The sequence below is a fragment of the Haliotis rubra genome, unplaced genomic scaffold (genome assembly GCF_003918875.1).
Source record: "Haliotis rubra isolate DU_JTF1 unplaced genomic scaffold, ASM391887v1 Scf398, whole genome shotgun sequence".
NCBI lineage: Eukaryota > Metazoa > Mollusca > Gastropoda > Lepetellida > Haliotidae > Haliotis > Haliotis rubra.
Window position 1 is genome coordinate 812,557 of NW_025767077.1, and position 17,132 is coordinate 829,688.

General features: G+C 39.6%; 1 protein-coding gene across 1 annotated transcript; it reads left to right on the forward strand.

Moving 5' to 3' along the window:
- Window positions 1–627: 627 nt before the first annotated feature.
- Window positions 628–14,683, forward strand: LOC124287000 (protein pelota-like). The gene is given in 13 exon segments (XM_046723461.1): window positions 628–783; window positions 2,656–2,748; window positions 3,567–3,717; window positions 4,346–4,436; window positions 4,943–5,106; window positions 5,766–5,826; window positions 6,011–6,051; window positions 7,753–7,873; window positions 8,475–8,595; window positions 10,736–10,807; window positions 11,881–11,987; window positions 12,836–12,891; window positions 12,893–14,683. Coding segments are annotated over 13 exon segments (1,146 nt in total). The 5' UTR covers window positions 628–742; the 3' UTR covers window positions 12,920–14,683.
- Window positions 14,684–17,132: the final 2,449 nt, after the last annotated feature.

Below are 17,132 nucleotides of genomic sequence, written 5' to 3' on the forward strand. Positions count from 1 at the left end.
GTGCGTGCGTGCGTAAGTACGTATTATGATGGCGTTGGGAAAACTAAAAGGCCTTTATGACTTGTCAAGTGCACTGTTGACATCACTCTACTGTAAGTCTAAGAGTCGCTGCGAAAAGGGGAATTCGAAACAAATATGTTGAATATTTGTGGTTAATATTATAGTACTATTAACATTAAAGGGTTCTTTACATCAAATAGTTCATTTCCAACTAACAGAATCCGAAGAAACTCCAGTTTCCTATCATTATGTAAATAACATGCACCCACTGGATTATGGAAAGCTTCACAGGGCAGGAGTAACCAATCAATAATTTTCAGCTGTCCCTACAGAGAGCAGACCATTTTGTCATTTTCCGTTGCGTTAGCCATCAATTCGGCTCTCTTTGCGGGAAGTATCAGACAGCCGCGTAAAGCAATAGAAGTGAACTGTGATTATTGTGTTCACTTTTAGTATGTTTAAATATATGATCACCGGTGTTCGAATATGATTCCCATTTTTAAATACACTGTGTTTGTAAGAGTTATCTTTTCTTGATATAGCAGACGAAAACTCCACTGTTAGGCTTGATTCGATTGGATTAAAAATATCTTTTGACCAATGAAATCGGTTCTTTTATAGCGAACGTGTCAGTCCGTCTTACGCCAAAATGTGCAATATCGCAGTCACTGCTATTTTTCATATATGCTCGTCTGTCCTTCACTAGAACATTTAAAAATAACTGTGTGAAGAAGGTAACAACATGAAGCTGATACACAGAGATATTGAGAAACATGGCGAAGGGTAAGTTTAAAACTGAAGAACATACAAAACCGTCACTTGTGTCAACTGTTTGCTGTCTCATGTCACTCGTGTTGCCTCTTATCATTGCAAGACTAGTAACTGAAGTGTTTGTGTTGTACTTTTCGTTTTATGTGATGTTACCTTTTCAAACTGAATTTGAAATTCGATAAAATATCTACATATCTGATGTAAGATCAGCGATTCAGTGTTACATTTATCAGGTCCTGGTGTGTTTTTATAGAAATGACACATTTGGGCGGCTGTTAGTAAATTTGTAACGGAACTAATTCGGAGCCATGGAGAATCTGTACACACTGCCAATTCGACAAAATTCATGGTGGACTCACGGACAAAAGAAACGAAATTAAGACATAGACTTAAATATTGATCAAATATATATCGTCAAATTATATTATATATATATTTTGGGACATGAGATATTTTCGGTTCTCAATTTTTACTTCCTCTATAACAAAGGTAAGGGTTCCTCCCGTTCCCCATCCCAAATGATATTTATAAATTAATATATTCTAAAATTATTAACAAAACCTAACACAACAATTACTAGAGAACTCACAAAAATAACTAAAAGCCCCCAAATTAATTACAATATATAGAGTCGAACCATGTTGTATTACCTCTGTTAATCTGTGGAAGAAAGAAATGGGGGAAGGGGAGGAACTCTTTCCATAACGAAGTTTGATATTGTAAATACTCACATGATTGATGACATCAGACAAAGTTGTCTTTCATAAGTTATTGAGCTGTTGTGAGACAATAACAATTGTTTCGTCACCATTCAAAAAACCATAATACTAGGATATACATATTTAATTATTATGTGGTAAATGTATTTCAAATTTCAACTACAGTAATAGACTGAAAAAATCCTGTCTCCATTCAGAACAAAACAATAGAACTGTAATACCCCACTCCAGTCACCATTTACCAAATGATCCTCTTGTCCTTATACTTACCAGATTATTGATGTGTAATGGGCAATGTTCCCCTTTGTATTTGCACAAATTCTGTGAAAGACATTATGTTGTTCTATTTGACATTATATTCACAACAGAACCTGAAAAGAAAAATTAAATGTTCAGCATAAACAGAAAGTGTAACCAATGTAGATGTGTCATATATTTAGGAAGTGACACAAACAATCATATGCAGTCACTGAACATGAAATGAGTATGTCAATGTAGAAAATTAAATTGTTTCCAATTAGAAGCAAGTTTTGATTGGAGTGTTGTTACTAGTGCTGGAGAGATTAATTGAATAATTTGTCAATCGATCAATCTCGCTTGTGTCAGAAGTTATCAATGACCTCAGGTGACCAATTGATATTCACGAAAAAAAGGAAACATCAAATTAAACTTTATAAAGTATGTTTCTCTTTGTTATATTTGTTAAATTAAGACGGGGCGATGGGATAACCCAGCGGTTAAAGCGTTTGCACGTCACACCGAAGGCCCAGGTTTGATTCCCCACATGGGTACAATATTTAAAGCCCATTTCTGGTGTTGCCCCGCCATGATACTGCTGGAATATTGCTAAAAGCGGCGTAACACCCCACTCAGGAACAAAGGAACAAACGAATGACAACTGATGCGGTTTCCTGACACATTAGACTGCAATGTAAACAACAAAGATTTGTACATGTCTCAAAAGGAAGTATCCTTGATCATCTTAATGGTAGTTTTAATCTGTGCCTGTTTTGCACAATGTTATGATTGTGTCCTGTTATTGCCCACATGACTTTTCTGAAGGGGTTTATGATTACAATTGATTATTGATTGATCAACATATTGCAAGCAATACCAGTGTTAGTTGTTAGCCTGTTGTTACTTTACAGTTGTTATTTCCCTTCAGGTCTGTAACCCTGGTGCCAGAGGAGGCTGAAGACATGTGGCATGCCTATAACCTGGTCCAGGTGTCTGACTCACTGCGTTCAACTACCATCAGGTAATCTATGATCATTTGTTGACATTAAATACAGCTTCTGATCTCCATTCTCTTATGAAAATAATAATGTATACCCAGGATTTGTTTGTTTTTTGTTTATCACCACACTCCATAATATTCCAATATGTCAATAACTCAAACAATCCAGTGACCAACATCATGAGCATGAGCATAAGTAGTGTATAAAATATAGCCCATCCCACTGTCCTTGACGATCTAGTTTTGTGAAGGATGGTCTATTAAATAAGTTAGGCCGTCCTTTGGCCTGGGGAAATATTTGAAAAACAAAAACTTAACTTGGTTTGAACTTCGTCTAGGCAATCATGCTCTTTCTCATACTTGTTTCAGCAATCATGCTCTTTCTCATACTTTTTTCAGCAATCATGCTCTTTCTCATACTTGTTTCAGCAATCATGCTCTTTCTCATACTTGTTTCAGCAGTCATGCTCTTTCTCATACTTGTTTCAGCATTTGTTGATTTTTTATTGTTTTAGTTTTTTGGACTGGCTGTGTTTGTTCAGGACTGGTCACTTTTTCAGACAGCCAGTCCTTGGACATTCCACATTTCAAAACTATTTTATACAATGGCACAAGTATACCTTAGACCCATTTACAACAAATTCAGACCAATTTTAATATTACACAACTCTAAAGCCAACTGTCAAATCCAGTTACTCTTATGAGTAAGTGAAAGTATGTGACGAGTTGGTGGTTTGAGATGTTAAAGTGATGCTTTGGTGGTAGATGGGACCGGATAGTTTAAATGAAGCTGTAGATGATCATGGATCCATATCAAGTTTACTCTTCCCTTGTTTTAGGAAAGTCCAGAATGAGTCTGCAACAGGAAGTGTGAGCGTCAACAAGGTGCGGACAACTCTCACTATCCAAGTGGAGGGTATCGACTTTGACACACAGGCTTGTGTGTTGCGGGTGAAGGGCAGAAACATCTGTGAGAACCAGTATGTCAGGGTGAGTGTAATGGCAGGAACATCTGTGAGAACCAGTATGTCAGGGTGAGTGTAATGGCAGGAACATCTGTGAGAACCAGTATGTCAGGGTGAGTAATGGCAGGAACATCTGTGAGAACCAGTATGTCAGGATGAGTGTAATGGCAGGAACATCTGTGAGAACCAGTATGTCAGGGTGAGTAATGGCAGGAACATCTGTGAGAACCAGTATGTCAGGGTGAGTGTAATGGCAGGAACATCTGTGAGAACCAGTATGTCAGGGTGAGTAATGGCAGGAACATCTGTGAGAACCAGTATGTCAGGTGAGTGAGTGTAATGGCAGGAACATCTGTGAGAACCAGTATGTCAGGGTGAGTGTAATGGCAGGAACATCTGTGAGAACCAGTATGTCAGGGTTAAGCGTTAAGTTTGCTGTTTAATTGATTTGATGCAATGGCAAACAGTGGGCAGCTGTTCTTTTGATAAACCAGATGCATCCTTGCTGAATGAATCACTGTATAGTCATGTCCAGACCAGGTTATAGGCTGGTGTAGAAGAGCTAGAATGTTGCTGGCTGCAACATTAAACAACCTCCAAAGAAACTAACTAGCCTATTCCATATCATTTGTCAACTGTGGATTTCCTTTCAGATGGGAGCCTACCACACCCTAGATCTGGAGCAGAACCGACAGTTTACTCTGGGCAAACATGAGTGGGACAGCGTCAGTTTGGAGAGAATAGGTAGCCTTGTCTTCACAAGCATTATACTTCTGTTATAACCAACTGACATATATTTTACATGCCATCTTTGACAGATTTGATGTTGCATATCAGTTACAAAAATGTTTCCATTTAGGAATAATTCTCAGTAAGATAATCTGCATGATGTCCGGTATCAATTATTGAGAGAACACTGCATTATAATTTTTCTTTGATATTTAATGTCACACTCAGGAAAATTCAAGCTGTTCATGGCAATCTGTAAATAAAGGTCTGGACCAAACAGTCTGACATCATGAGCGTCAAACTACATGGTTAGAATACGATGACATGCATCAACCAAATCATTGAGCCCGACCACCTCATCCCGCTAGTGGCCTCTTGCAACAAGCATGGGTTGCAGAAGACTAATTATGATCCTGATTATCATGGAATTCTGTTATAAAGTTTAGTAACTTGTAAAATACCATTCACCTAACACAAACATAGGATGCTGCCATTGTATTATCTTGACGACTTTGCTGTAGAGAACGCTTGTGACCCGACACAGCATGCTGACTTGGCGGCCGTGGTGATGCAGGAGGGTCTCGCTCATGTGTGTCTTGTCACGTCCAGTATGACGTTAGTCAGGGCAAAGATTGAAGTCAACATCCCCAGGAAGAGGAAAGGGATGTGTGACCAACATACTAAGGTAATACATCTTTCAGCGGGGCAGCCGAGAAATGTTTGCTTATTATCTGGGTACAATTCCTTACATGGATACAAGTGTGTCCAGTCTGTGTGTTTTCTTTTGGGGTATTGTTTGGATCTTGGTAACACATGCTCACATTCAAAAAGGGTTCGTATTTTGTTAAGTAAATCTGAATTGTATTTGACATCATCATGCATCACGATACAGGTTCGTATGTATCTGGGGTGTTGGAGTAGCCTAGTGGTTAAAGTGTTCGCTCATCACGCCGAAGAGGCGTGTTCGAATCCCCACATGGGTACAATGTGTGAAGCCCATTTCTGGTGTTCCCCGCCGTGATATTGCTGGAATATTGCTAAAAGCCGCATAAAACCAAACTCACTCACACACGCTCGGTTGTATGTATCCTGCATGGCAAAAGGGTTCGCTTGGGACTTTTGATGTCTCATTTCACCACCATATTTAGGGCAGATGCAGCCATTTATGAAACTGGTAGTGGACTTTTCAGTGAGAAAAGGCCTTGAATATGTTTGTCTTAAGTCAGCTTCAAACTGTAGTTGATTGCTGATGAAATGAAGTTATTCATGATTCTGCAAAATTTGTTGATAAAATATGTTTGCATGAAAATTATTTTATTTTATTTTATTTTTTTTTCATTTCAGGGTCTTAACAGGTTTTATGACCAGATTGTTCAAGCAATATTGAGACACGTCAATTTTGACAGTAAGTGATAAACCTTTGGTGTAATAGATCTGATTATAAGAGAATTATTTGTTTGATTGACAAATAGTAAAGAGTTCTGGCGTCAACTTTTGTAACTTAAACCAAACTCAAGAAATAATTAATACGAAATAAACAGTGTTATTGGAATAACATTCTAGTAACTGATTGTGTTCTTTTCTTTCAGTTGTGAAATGTGTGCTCATTGCCAGTCCCGGTTTTGTTAAGGTTGGTGTCAACAAGATACATCATCAAACCTTATAAAGTACATGTCCATAAATTGATAGTCAAGTCCAGACCATTACTGATTTATCTGATGGCTCCTATCCCTTGTTACATATTAACATTGATAATCAACTCATGTTACACCCACGAAGATCCAGAAAAAATGAAAAACAACATTGTCGCCTCAATTCAAGCCAATCCAGTACATCACAACCCGTGAAGATCTGTGGTAGAATTGGTCCTCAGTAGCCCATGTTTGTTGTAAGAGTTGACTAATGGGGTCGGGTGGTCAGGCTTGCTGACTTGGTTGACACATGTCATCTTATTGAAATTGCATAGATTGATGCTCATGCTGTTGATCACTGGGGCGGTGGGTTAGCCTAGTGGTTAAAGCGTTGGCCGTTCATGCCGAAGACCCTGGGTTCGATTCCCTACATGGGTACAATATGTGAAGCCCATTTCTGGTGTCCCCTGCCGTGATATTGCTGGAATATTGCTAAAATCGGGGAAAAAACACATTCACTCACTCACTCACTGTTGATAACTGGATTGCAGTGGCTTTGGACAGACTGATTTGTGCTGTTTGCAGAGGATACTTCTGAAGTATTTTCAAAGAATCGAATAATTATTTATTCTGAGTTGAAATTGGGATTGGGTTGATAAGGGTGATGGAAATGGTTATATACACTGTTGAAATACAGATGGATTATTATTCTGAGTTGAAATTGGGATTGGGTGATAAGGGTGATGGAACTGGTTATATACACTGTCGAAATACAGATGGATTATTATTCTGAGTTGAAATTGGGATTGGGTTGATAAGGGTGATGGAACTGGTTATATACACAGTTGATATACAGATGGATTATTATCCCCCACCACAAAGTGGGAGGGGCATATAGGCTTGAGCGCCGTACGTTCAATATGATGGGGATAGATTTTCTCAAAAAACGTTATAGATAGGGAAACCAAATTTGGTATGTGTTTTCAGGACACAAATGCCTTGAGGGAGTTCAAAAACAGAAACCGTGTTAAGATTCCTTACAGAGTTATGGCCCTTATTATGTGTTTCTTGACTTATTGCACATTATCCTCATTATATATAGTAACCATTATAGATAGGGAAACCAAATGTGGTATGTATTTTCAGGACATAAATGTCATGGTGGATTTAAAAAACAGGAACTAAACAGGAACAGAACATTGTGGCGGGGGATGTTGATGACTATGTCTTTTTGTTGCTGTTGATTTCTGTGTCATAGGTGGATTATTGCTGTTGTGTTCTGTCACTGGTTATATACGCTGTACCGGGTAGTGATATAGGTAGAATGTTGCTGTTGTTTCTTGCCAGTTATATGCACTTTAGTCATATACAGTGACTGTTGTTGTAAAAAAGGGGAATTGTGGCCGTTGTTTTCAGTTGCTGGTTGTATACGCTGTAGAGATATGGGTGGAATATTGCTGTTGTTCTTGCCTGTAGAGATACAGGTCAGATATTGCTGACTGTGAAATTGCAAGAACATTGACACACTAGACTCAAGTTTCCACTTCGTCATGCCAAAGACCTGGGTTCGATTCCCCACATGGGTACAATGTGTGAAGCCCATTTCTGGTGTCCCCTGCCGTGATATTGCTGGAATGTTGCTTAAAGCGGCATAAAACCAAACTCACTCACTCACTCATGTTTCCACTTGTTTACTTCAGGATCAGTTCTACGAGTACATGACAGCTACAGCTGTAAAGAATGACTACAAGTTGCTGATTGACAATAAGTCCAAGTTTGTCCTTGTACACTCATCTTCAGGATTCAAACACTCGCTGAAGGGTAAGCAGTAATCTGTACTTGTTTACTTGCTTGCTAAATAAATATCAAAATTTGCTCTTAATTCAACAAATTTTCCTATGCATTCTTCATTGTTCATAACAACTTTAATGACAAAGCTTACTATTAGAAGGAAAAGGAGTTCTCTGAATGGCTTTTATGATAAGTTAAACTCAGTTTCAGAACAGGTGTATGTTGTTCAATCTCATGACACATCACATGATAAATTATGAATAGCATAGGATTTACTAGGGCTGCGCAATATAACCGATTTACCCGGTATTTACTGGTTCAGACAACTTATTGGCTGCTCAAAATAGGCAGCAATGGACTACTGCTAACTTCCTTGCTAACTGACTTGCATTATGATTATTGAAAAACTAAAAAAAACTAAAATTAAGTTAATATTATTGTTGATTTATGATATTTCAGTTAAGATATGAACTGTTATTCTGTATGATTATTTTCGGATTTTAGTTTCATCAAATTATATGTACGTAACTAAGCACCTTTTGTTTTGTGTACAGACTCTTCCAATTGAATGTCCAGTGAGGTATGCTTATCTAGAGTTTATCTGTATTTTAACAAGTAATGTTTCTTGCAGAGGTGTTGTCGGACTCAACAGTGACGTCCAAGCTGGCAGACACTAAGGCCGCAGGTGAAGTAAGGGCACTGGAGGACTTCTATCAGATGCTGCAATCTGATCCCAACAGGGCGTACTATGGGTAGGTCTCAGGGGGCGTAGGATGGAGAGTATCATCACCAGCTGCTTGCTCCTTGCTTAGTTTGTTGGTTTGTTGACTGAGGAATATTTCAGCTACGAGGGGCGATCAAAAAGTATGTAGAATCACCAAGAAAACGATACAAATGCAGTTATTTTTATGTTTTATTTTTCTACATATTATCTGTCAAGCTCAAGCAATTTGGTTTTGCTGTGTTCCAGCCACACGATCTCCATTTTGTTTGACCTTTTATCTTGGTACCCTCAAAAAACGCAAAAATCTACAATAAATGCATCTAAAACTTCAGGAAACAAAATATGCAAGAAATGTTTTGTGTGTTTGAGATTGATAGAAGTCCCCTAGAATCACACTTAGATATTAAAGTTCATAAAAAAGCAATTTGAAATTACAATCGCTTGTTAAAGTGACTCCCCCCTTCATGCTGACTGACAGAGCTTGTTTTGGAGACACTACCCATCCTCCTTTCAGATTACCTTATCATAAGGGCATAGCTTATTTTAATGTTTTCACTTATGCATACATGATGCCAAGGGTTAAAACTAAATACTGAATGGTCACACAAGTGTCAGCTCAAAATATATTGTAAACAGTGCCAGCTTGAATATCTAGACACAATATTTTTGAAAGATTAAAATGGGGGTGTCCTTAGAAAATAGCCCCCGACTAAATATAAATCAGGCAATCCAAATCTTTAACTGTTGATCATGACGGGAAGTCATCCAATACTATACTGAACATATTTTATACGACATGATCTGAGGGCATACCATTATCCAGGAGATACCAAAAGACAAATCGTTTTTCATTTTCTACACTTTTGTTAGAAATATTATACCCCAATGTCTTGTGATGACAAATATCTGGTTAACCACATTACCCACACATGTAAAATTTTGGATGTGGCTTTGCTAACGATTCCTTCAAAATAAAAATGGAAGCTTTTCAAACATTGGACATCAAGAATATAGTTAGGCTACATACTTTTTTATCGATCCTCGTATATGATGGCCGCATGTACATAATCAAGTCTTGACCAGATGTCGAGTCTGTATGTTGGCGAGTTATCAACCAAGTTACTGAGCCTGACCACCTCTGCCCAGTTGCACAAGGTGATCTTAGCGCTATGACCATCTTCAGTCTACGTAATGGAATTACAATCTTAGAGCTAAGATTGTTGGTGTACGATGCGAGTTATCAACCAAGTGACTGAGCCTGACCACCAGATCCATATTGGTCATCTGTTAAAACCCCAAAGACTGGAAGGTTAGAGCCGAGTGCCGCGTACAACTAAACTCACTCACTAACTCACTCAAAACAGTGATAAACACACCTCACTCAGTGTGCATTGAATCAGATTTATTCAACCATGGCTTCTTGAGCAGTGAGGCCTTTACCCTGCCATAGTCTGTAACAAATGTAAACAGATGAGGGCATTACCAATATGTTGCTGATGTGCCACTTGCTTCAAAATACCAGTTGGTTGGTTGGTTGGTTGGTTGTTTAACGCCATACTCAGCAATATTCAAGCTATATGGTGGCAGTCTGTAAATAATCGAGTCTGGGCCACACAATCAAGTGATCAACAGCATGAGCATTGATCTACACAATTGGAATATGATGACATGTGCCAACCAAGTCAGCGAGCCTGACCACCCGATCCTGTTAGTCGCCTCTTACGACAAACATGGGTTACTGAAGACCAAAAATAACAGTCCTCTTTTGTCTGTTTATAGATGTTGCTTGCTATATTGGTCTTTATGCCCCTCCTTCTGTGTCACATTTGCTTTTCACAAATGTTGTATGGTTGAGAGAATTCAGTTTGCATTGGCCAATGTAGTTGTCACCAGATGACAATTCCTCATTTGTTTTATTGTTTCAATCATGCAGATGGAGAAAAACAGTAGTAACATTTTTGTTGTGAGTGAGTATGGTTTTATGCGGCTTTTAGCAATATTCCAGCAATATCACGGCAGGGGACACCGGAAATGGGCAACCAAACCCGGGTCATCGGCGTCATCGGGATGAGCGAACGCTTTAACCACTAGGCTACCCCACCGCCCCCAATTTTGTTGTGAGTAGAAATGGTTGTTAACAGCTGTAAACTGAAGTGTTTGCATTCCAGTGTGAAGCATGTGGAGAAGGCTGCGGACTTACAGGCCATCGAGATGTTGTTGGTGTCTGACGAACTGTTTAGGTAAGAATGAGTCAGTGAGTTTAGTTTTACGCCACTTTTACCAATATTCCAGCAATATCATGGCAGGGGAAGCCAGAAATGGGCTTCACACATTGTACCCATGTGGGGAATCGAATCCGGGTCATCGGTGTGACGAGCGAGCGCTTTAACCACTAGGCTACCGACCATCCCCTTTTGGTAAGAAACGTGCAGCGACAGGTATCATGCTGTGCATGCAATTGAGACTTGACATAGGCTGAGATAGATATGTGCTACACGATTCATGCGTTATCACTACACGTTCAGTGGATACAGTGTACCAAGATGCACAAACTTTCACACATTTGTTCTTGTGTAATGTGACCAATATCGTTGAATCTCTCTCCAAGGATTCAACTGTCAGTGGTAAAAATGCTGTAAATATAGATGAGAAAGAGGTTGTTACAATCTTATTTATCATAATAATCTCTTTGAATCAGGACTGGCTACAAATACAGAAAAGCGATGAATGTGGTTTTCATTGTCTTCAGGTCATGTCTTATAAAACAAACAATGCATTTCTAAGACTACTTTGTACAGTGTTGTATACTGGGACATTGATTTTACAAACACACCAGTAATGGAAACCCCCCAAGTCAGATACATGGCAGAGGCGGTGGGGTAGCCTAGTAGTTAAAGCATTCGCTCGTCATGCTGAAGACCTGGGTTCGATTCCCCACAAGGGTACAATGTGTTGAGCCCATTACTGGTGTCCTTCACTGTGATATTGCGGGAATATTGCTAAAAACGGAGTGAAACTAAACTCACTATCTCACTCACTAAGATACATTGTTGGTAGCAGGCAAGTTAATACTGTAAATGAGACCATGATCTAAGAAACAACCTCAACAAACCTCAATGAAAGGAGTGAAACAGTTGTTTCATTTTTATCAGGTCTTGAGTAAAAAGACAACTGTCTGGGGTGGAGCATTGTAATCTCTGCAACAATATGTCTTAAGAAATAGCACTCTAGAACTCATCCTTCATCCAACATATTGGGTCCCTGATCCCGAGCTTCATATAACCAAAGTCTCACAAATAGGTCTTGTCAACAGGTCCAATGATATACAACAGCGGAGACGGTACGTGAATCTGGTGGACAAAGTGCGCGACAACGGAGGAGATGTTAGGATATTCTCCAGTTTACATGTGTCCGGAGAGCGTAAGTATATGCATGTGCTGTACGTTATTCTGTGGGGCTTCCAGGACAGAAACATCTCCTGTTCCCATTGTGAGTGACCCTAAGTGAGGGGACTAGGTGAAGAACAGGTTGTGCACCATGAGCATGGATCATTGCTTTTGATGTTATACAATTATCGACTTCTAGTGAGGTTGATCAAATGATTTATCGACTTTGGACAAGTGATATTCACCGAGGCGACGTGACATCAACGTTACATCGCTTAGCGTCAAAGCTGTCATGTGACCAAGTGAGCCAATCAGAAGGGTGGAAATCTACCCGTCATATAATAAAAGCCATTGGTTTGCCTTGTCCTGACTTGTCTACTTACACCCTATTGTTGGAATATCGCTGACTTTTGCATGAGACAGCATTCAGATTCTCTGTTCTTGCTCTGATTATTAGTTCAGGTAGGAAATATTGAACTGTGTTGATATTGCTAATAACAATGTTTATAAACACACCCCAAAGCAGTGATAGCATCTTGCCTCAGACTGGCCAGACTTTTTTTCCATTTGAAAACAACACCCTTATTCTGAAATCAGAAGAGAAAATGTAACTACAATGTAGAGCATGCATTCCCTACTTCTTAACTGATCTTCAGTAACCCATGCTTGTAAGAGCGACTAACGGGATCAGGTGGTCAGACCTGTCGGCTTGCTTGACACATGTAATCGTATCCCAGTTGCGTTGATCGATGCTCATGCTGTTGATCACTGGATTGTCGGGTCCGGATTTGATTATTTACAGGCCGCCACCATATAGCTCTGTGTGGCATAAAACTAACTCACTCACTTGTTAATAGTTTTATAAACATTTTTTTCCATCAGAGCTTGGCCAGCTGTCCGGTGTGTGTGCTGTCTTGCGCTTCCCCATGCCAGATGAACGAGGACGATTCTGAGGAGGAGGATTAGCCTTATGTTATGAATGTGAATACAAGCTGATCTGTGATGAGGACATGTCTCTCCAGGGTGGATCATCTGGGCTGCCAGGTCCTGGTTCTGCCTGTGGTGTCCCGAGTGGTGTCAGAGAGGCCCTTGATCCTGCCAGGGTGGTCAATGTGGTTGTCAGGGTGGCTGTTGATTCTTCTGGGGTGGCTCAGGCTGTTGCCAGGGTGGATCGGGATGCTGCTAGGGTGGTCAGTGGAATTGTCCGGGTGGCCATTGAGACTGAAATGTATGTTGACGAACAGAGTAAGTAATGCCTATCTGAGCTGAGTGTCCTTTTAGTTAGGATAAGAAAGTTGCAGAAAGTATAGGACAGGAAAACTTCACTGCAGTTTTGAGACAACAGGATCTTTGTGTATAATCAACACAGTCTGCACTTGTACTGTTTAGTACGTGTCTTACACAAATCTTCAAGACTTGTAGCTGGTCGCTGTGACGTAACTGTCTGCCTATTATTCAATCTCTATACTGACAGGAACCATTTTCAAATCGGTTCAGTAGATGAGACGTCAAGTTAAAGGTAAGAAGACTTGCTGATTTCGACAGGTGCTAGTCTCTTTATCAAGAAAGTGACAAGCAGCTAGAGTGGGCATATTGATATCCTACAGATAATGCCACTCAAAGATATTAGCAAGATAACATTAACTCATCATATCCCCTCCATGCCACATTGAAATTACAGCAAACTGCGTTTATAATGTACTGGGCTTGTTGCTGTGGTCCCATTCTATATATTTTAGTCAAAATGCATATAAGGTACAATGGACACGACAAGCTGAAATCAGCAGTCCCTTTCAGTTTGTTATATCTGTAGTTTGCTGCATTAAGCAGAAACATGGAAACAAAGGACAGTGGTGTGGTGTTTCAGGACTGGTAGAAATACTGTCTGTGAATGTTCCCACTGGGTGATGAAGCCAGCCTGGAAGTCAGTCTTTAGTGAGTTTGTGAATGCTTGTAAGTTATTGTCATTGAGTGATTGAAAGAGTGTGTTTTACTTCTAGACAGACTGTTTATAGTGTGTGACACTGCGAGGAAGATGAGTGGTTGGGGAAACGGTATAAGGAATGATATGGGTTACCTCCCCTCACTACATGGATTGATCTGGTAACCAAGGGTGACCTTATAGTTATATTTGTTCCTGGTTATCTCGGTGTCAAAAGAGCATACATGTCAGCTGAAAATAACTTGTTGTTCCTTTGTAAATACTTATACATACTCTTTGGCACTGAGCCCGGTGTTTGTTATCTGATAGACAGAAATTCACACAAGTATTTTACAGCAATATGCAGTTAAGTTCATGTAGCCAATAAAAAGTATGTGTGTTTCCAGTTTTATGACAGACCGTAATTTAGAGCCCTTAAAGGGAAGCCCCCAACTAGTGCTGGTTAATGCTCACAACATGCAGATCAATAATCGGAGCTCAGTAATCGATCAATAACCAATGGTAATCATGAGCTCGACCACTGAACTCTAGTAAGCAGTAACAGGACACAATCATAACACTGTGCAAAATTGACCTGCTGTCTCCAGCACAGGTACTGTCTGTAAACAGGAGAGGCCTCTATAAGATTATCTGGCTTTCATATACCTCCTGTGACTATAGTTTAGAAATAAACCAATTATTATCTCTGTTTGAAATAAACCAATTATTATCTCTGTTTGAAAAAAAAAGACACCATACCTTTCGAGTAGAGGACAGAATCCTAATCTGGATTGGCTGAAAATGGAAACGCATATGTTTCGGGCCCAAACAAACTGTCATGATGAACTGATTTTGTGTTCCCGCCTAACCTGTTGCTGATGTCCCATTTTTACAGTGTATGAACCATGGCAAGGTGTCTTGACTACAGATGATGTTATTGTTACAAAACACATGAATTGTGTGGGTAATTACAATGTTACATGCTGTGAAGGGTGACAGAAGTTTACTTCACTTTTCATTTAGTGACAAGATTTTGTCATTTCTGTCTGTGATGACCATGCCTCTGATTATCACAGTTTTGATTGCCCATAAATGTATTATACTTACACTTAAAATGTGTGAACTATTCCACCCTGAATAGGGGACCTCTGTTAAAGGCATGTCCCAAGCCAAGAATAGGTCCCGGCGACTTTGTTATAAGAAGTGACTCATTTAGTTTTCATTATCCACCTCAGTGACTTGGATGACCAGGTTTCATGGTACCATGGGATGCTGCTCATATTGTTGACCACTAGTTTGTTTGATCAAGGTTCCATTATTCACAGACAAGCTGGAAATATTGCTGACTGGTGTAAAACAACAAACAAGAATTAAATGCTGATACTGCAAAACATATTTACCAACAAGATTTAGGGGGATGATACTGCAGAACACTGGGATTTACCTTGAGTCCTGTATATGAGGGTCCCTGGGACTCATGCTTATAATTATCAGGGGGTCCTGGACAACAAAATGGGGGTCCCAGACACTTAAATATTATTATAAATGCTGTTATTGTATTGTGTATCATGTTCAACAATTTAAGTTACAGTTATTAAATTGCAAATGATACCATAACCCAGCTAGTAGCAAACTCAGTAATAACTTATTGTTACTTGATTGGAATTTTTGCAAAAGTATTTGGACTTTTCTGCGTCCCTGTGGATGCGCTAATAACTCTTGTTGCATCCATTGTCAATTTTTATGCATATAGGATGCAGGAATTTGCGTCCTGTAAATCCCTGAGAACATTTTTGTCTTCTTCATGTGAGGTTGGTTAAGTATTATTGTAGTAAGTTGTAGTACATCAGTATCCGCTTCACATGTGCTGACTGGCCACAGTGATGCAGTGATACAGTAAACCAGGGATACACAGGGTTGAGGGTTATTGGGAATAAATCATGGAAATTGGTAGGAAACTGTTTTTGAAACCTTTCAGACATTGACATGGCATGTCAAGGTTTTCCGAATCTGGCTAGTCACTGCTTTGTCTCTAAAATCATTGCAGAAGCAATTTAACCTGCAAAGTTGCAAGTTTTAATGGCAAAAAGGATTCTTACCTGTTTGCCAGATTTTTTATGAATGTTTATTTATTCTCAGTATTTCTGGTAGGAGAGGGCGGTGGGGTAGCCTAATGGTTAAAGCGTTGGCTCGTCTCGCCGAAGACCCAGGTTCGAATTCCCACATGGGCACAATGTGTGAAGCCCATTTCTGGTGTCCACCGCCGTGATGTTGCTGGAATATTGCTAAAAGCGGCGTAAAACCAAACTCAGTCAGTCAGTGGTAAGAGAATCCATAAATGGATACTTATTATAAATCCTTATTTGTTAAGCATGTTTGCTTCATCAGAAATGTTCCTCAGTACAATTACAGACATTTTGCTGATGTTGGTGTACAGTTGTTAGGGTATGTTAACAGTAATGTTTCTCCAGTGTTTTGCATCAGTTGCGACCTTGAATATCATTTAAATTAATTGTAGAGATCCAACAAATGTTTTACACATACTCCAAATTTACAACATGATGTAAGATTGTTCATCATTTAAGATGTACTAATTTTCTGTTCTTACAATTGTTTATTCACATGTTGTCCTTCCTTTGTTACCAGTTGTATATAATAGAATAATTAAAAAAAAACACAAGAATGTTTCCTGGTGTACTGTTTGTTTTGTGCTTGTGGAAAAGCTTTATCAAAATATACCAGAGACTGCTGGTAACCAGTAGTGGAACAAACGGAAATGGGCATCACACATTGTACCCATGAAGGGAATAGAACAAGTCTGTACAAGAACACATTTTGTATACAAATATGATACAGTGGGGAAGCCGAGTGGTTAAACCGTTCACTCGTTACGCTGAAGACCCATGTTCGATTCCCCACATGGGTACACATGGCATGGTCAGGTGGCTGGAACATAGTTGTATGCTGTGTGAAACGAGTAACAAGTAGTTGTGAGGGAAACCTCTGCTTGGCCTCATGATCAACAACCGGATATAGTGGGGGTGGTGGGGGGGATATCAGAAATGGGCATCACACATTGTACACCCCATGAAGGGAATAGAACCCGTCTCTACAAGAACACATTGGCTCGCACACTGAATTGTCTGGACCAGATCACACTGAATTGTCTGGGCCAGAACACGCTGAATTCTCTGGACCAGAACATACTGAATCGTCTAGACCAGAACACACTGAATTCTCTCGACCAGAACACACTGA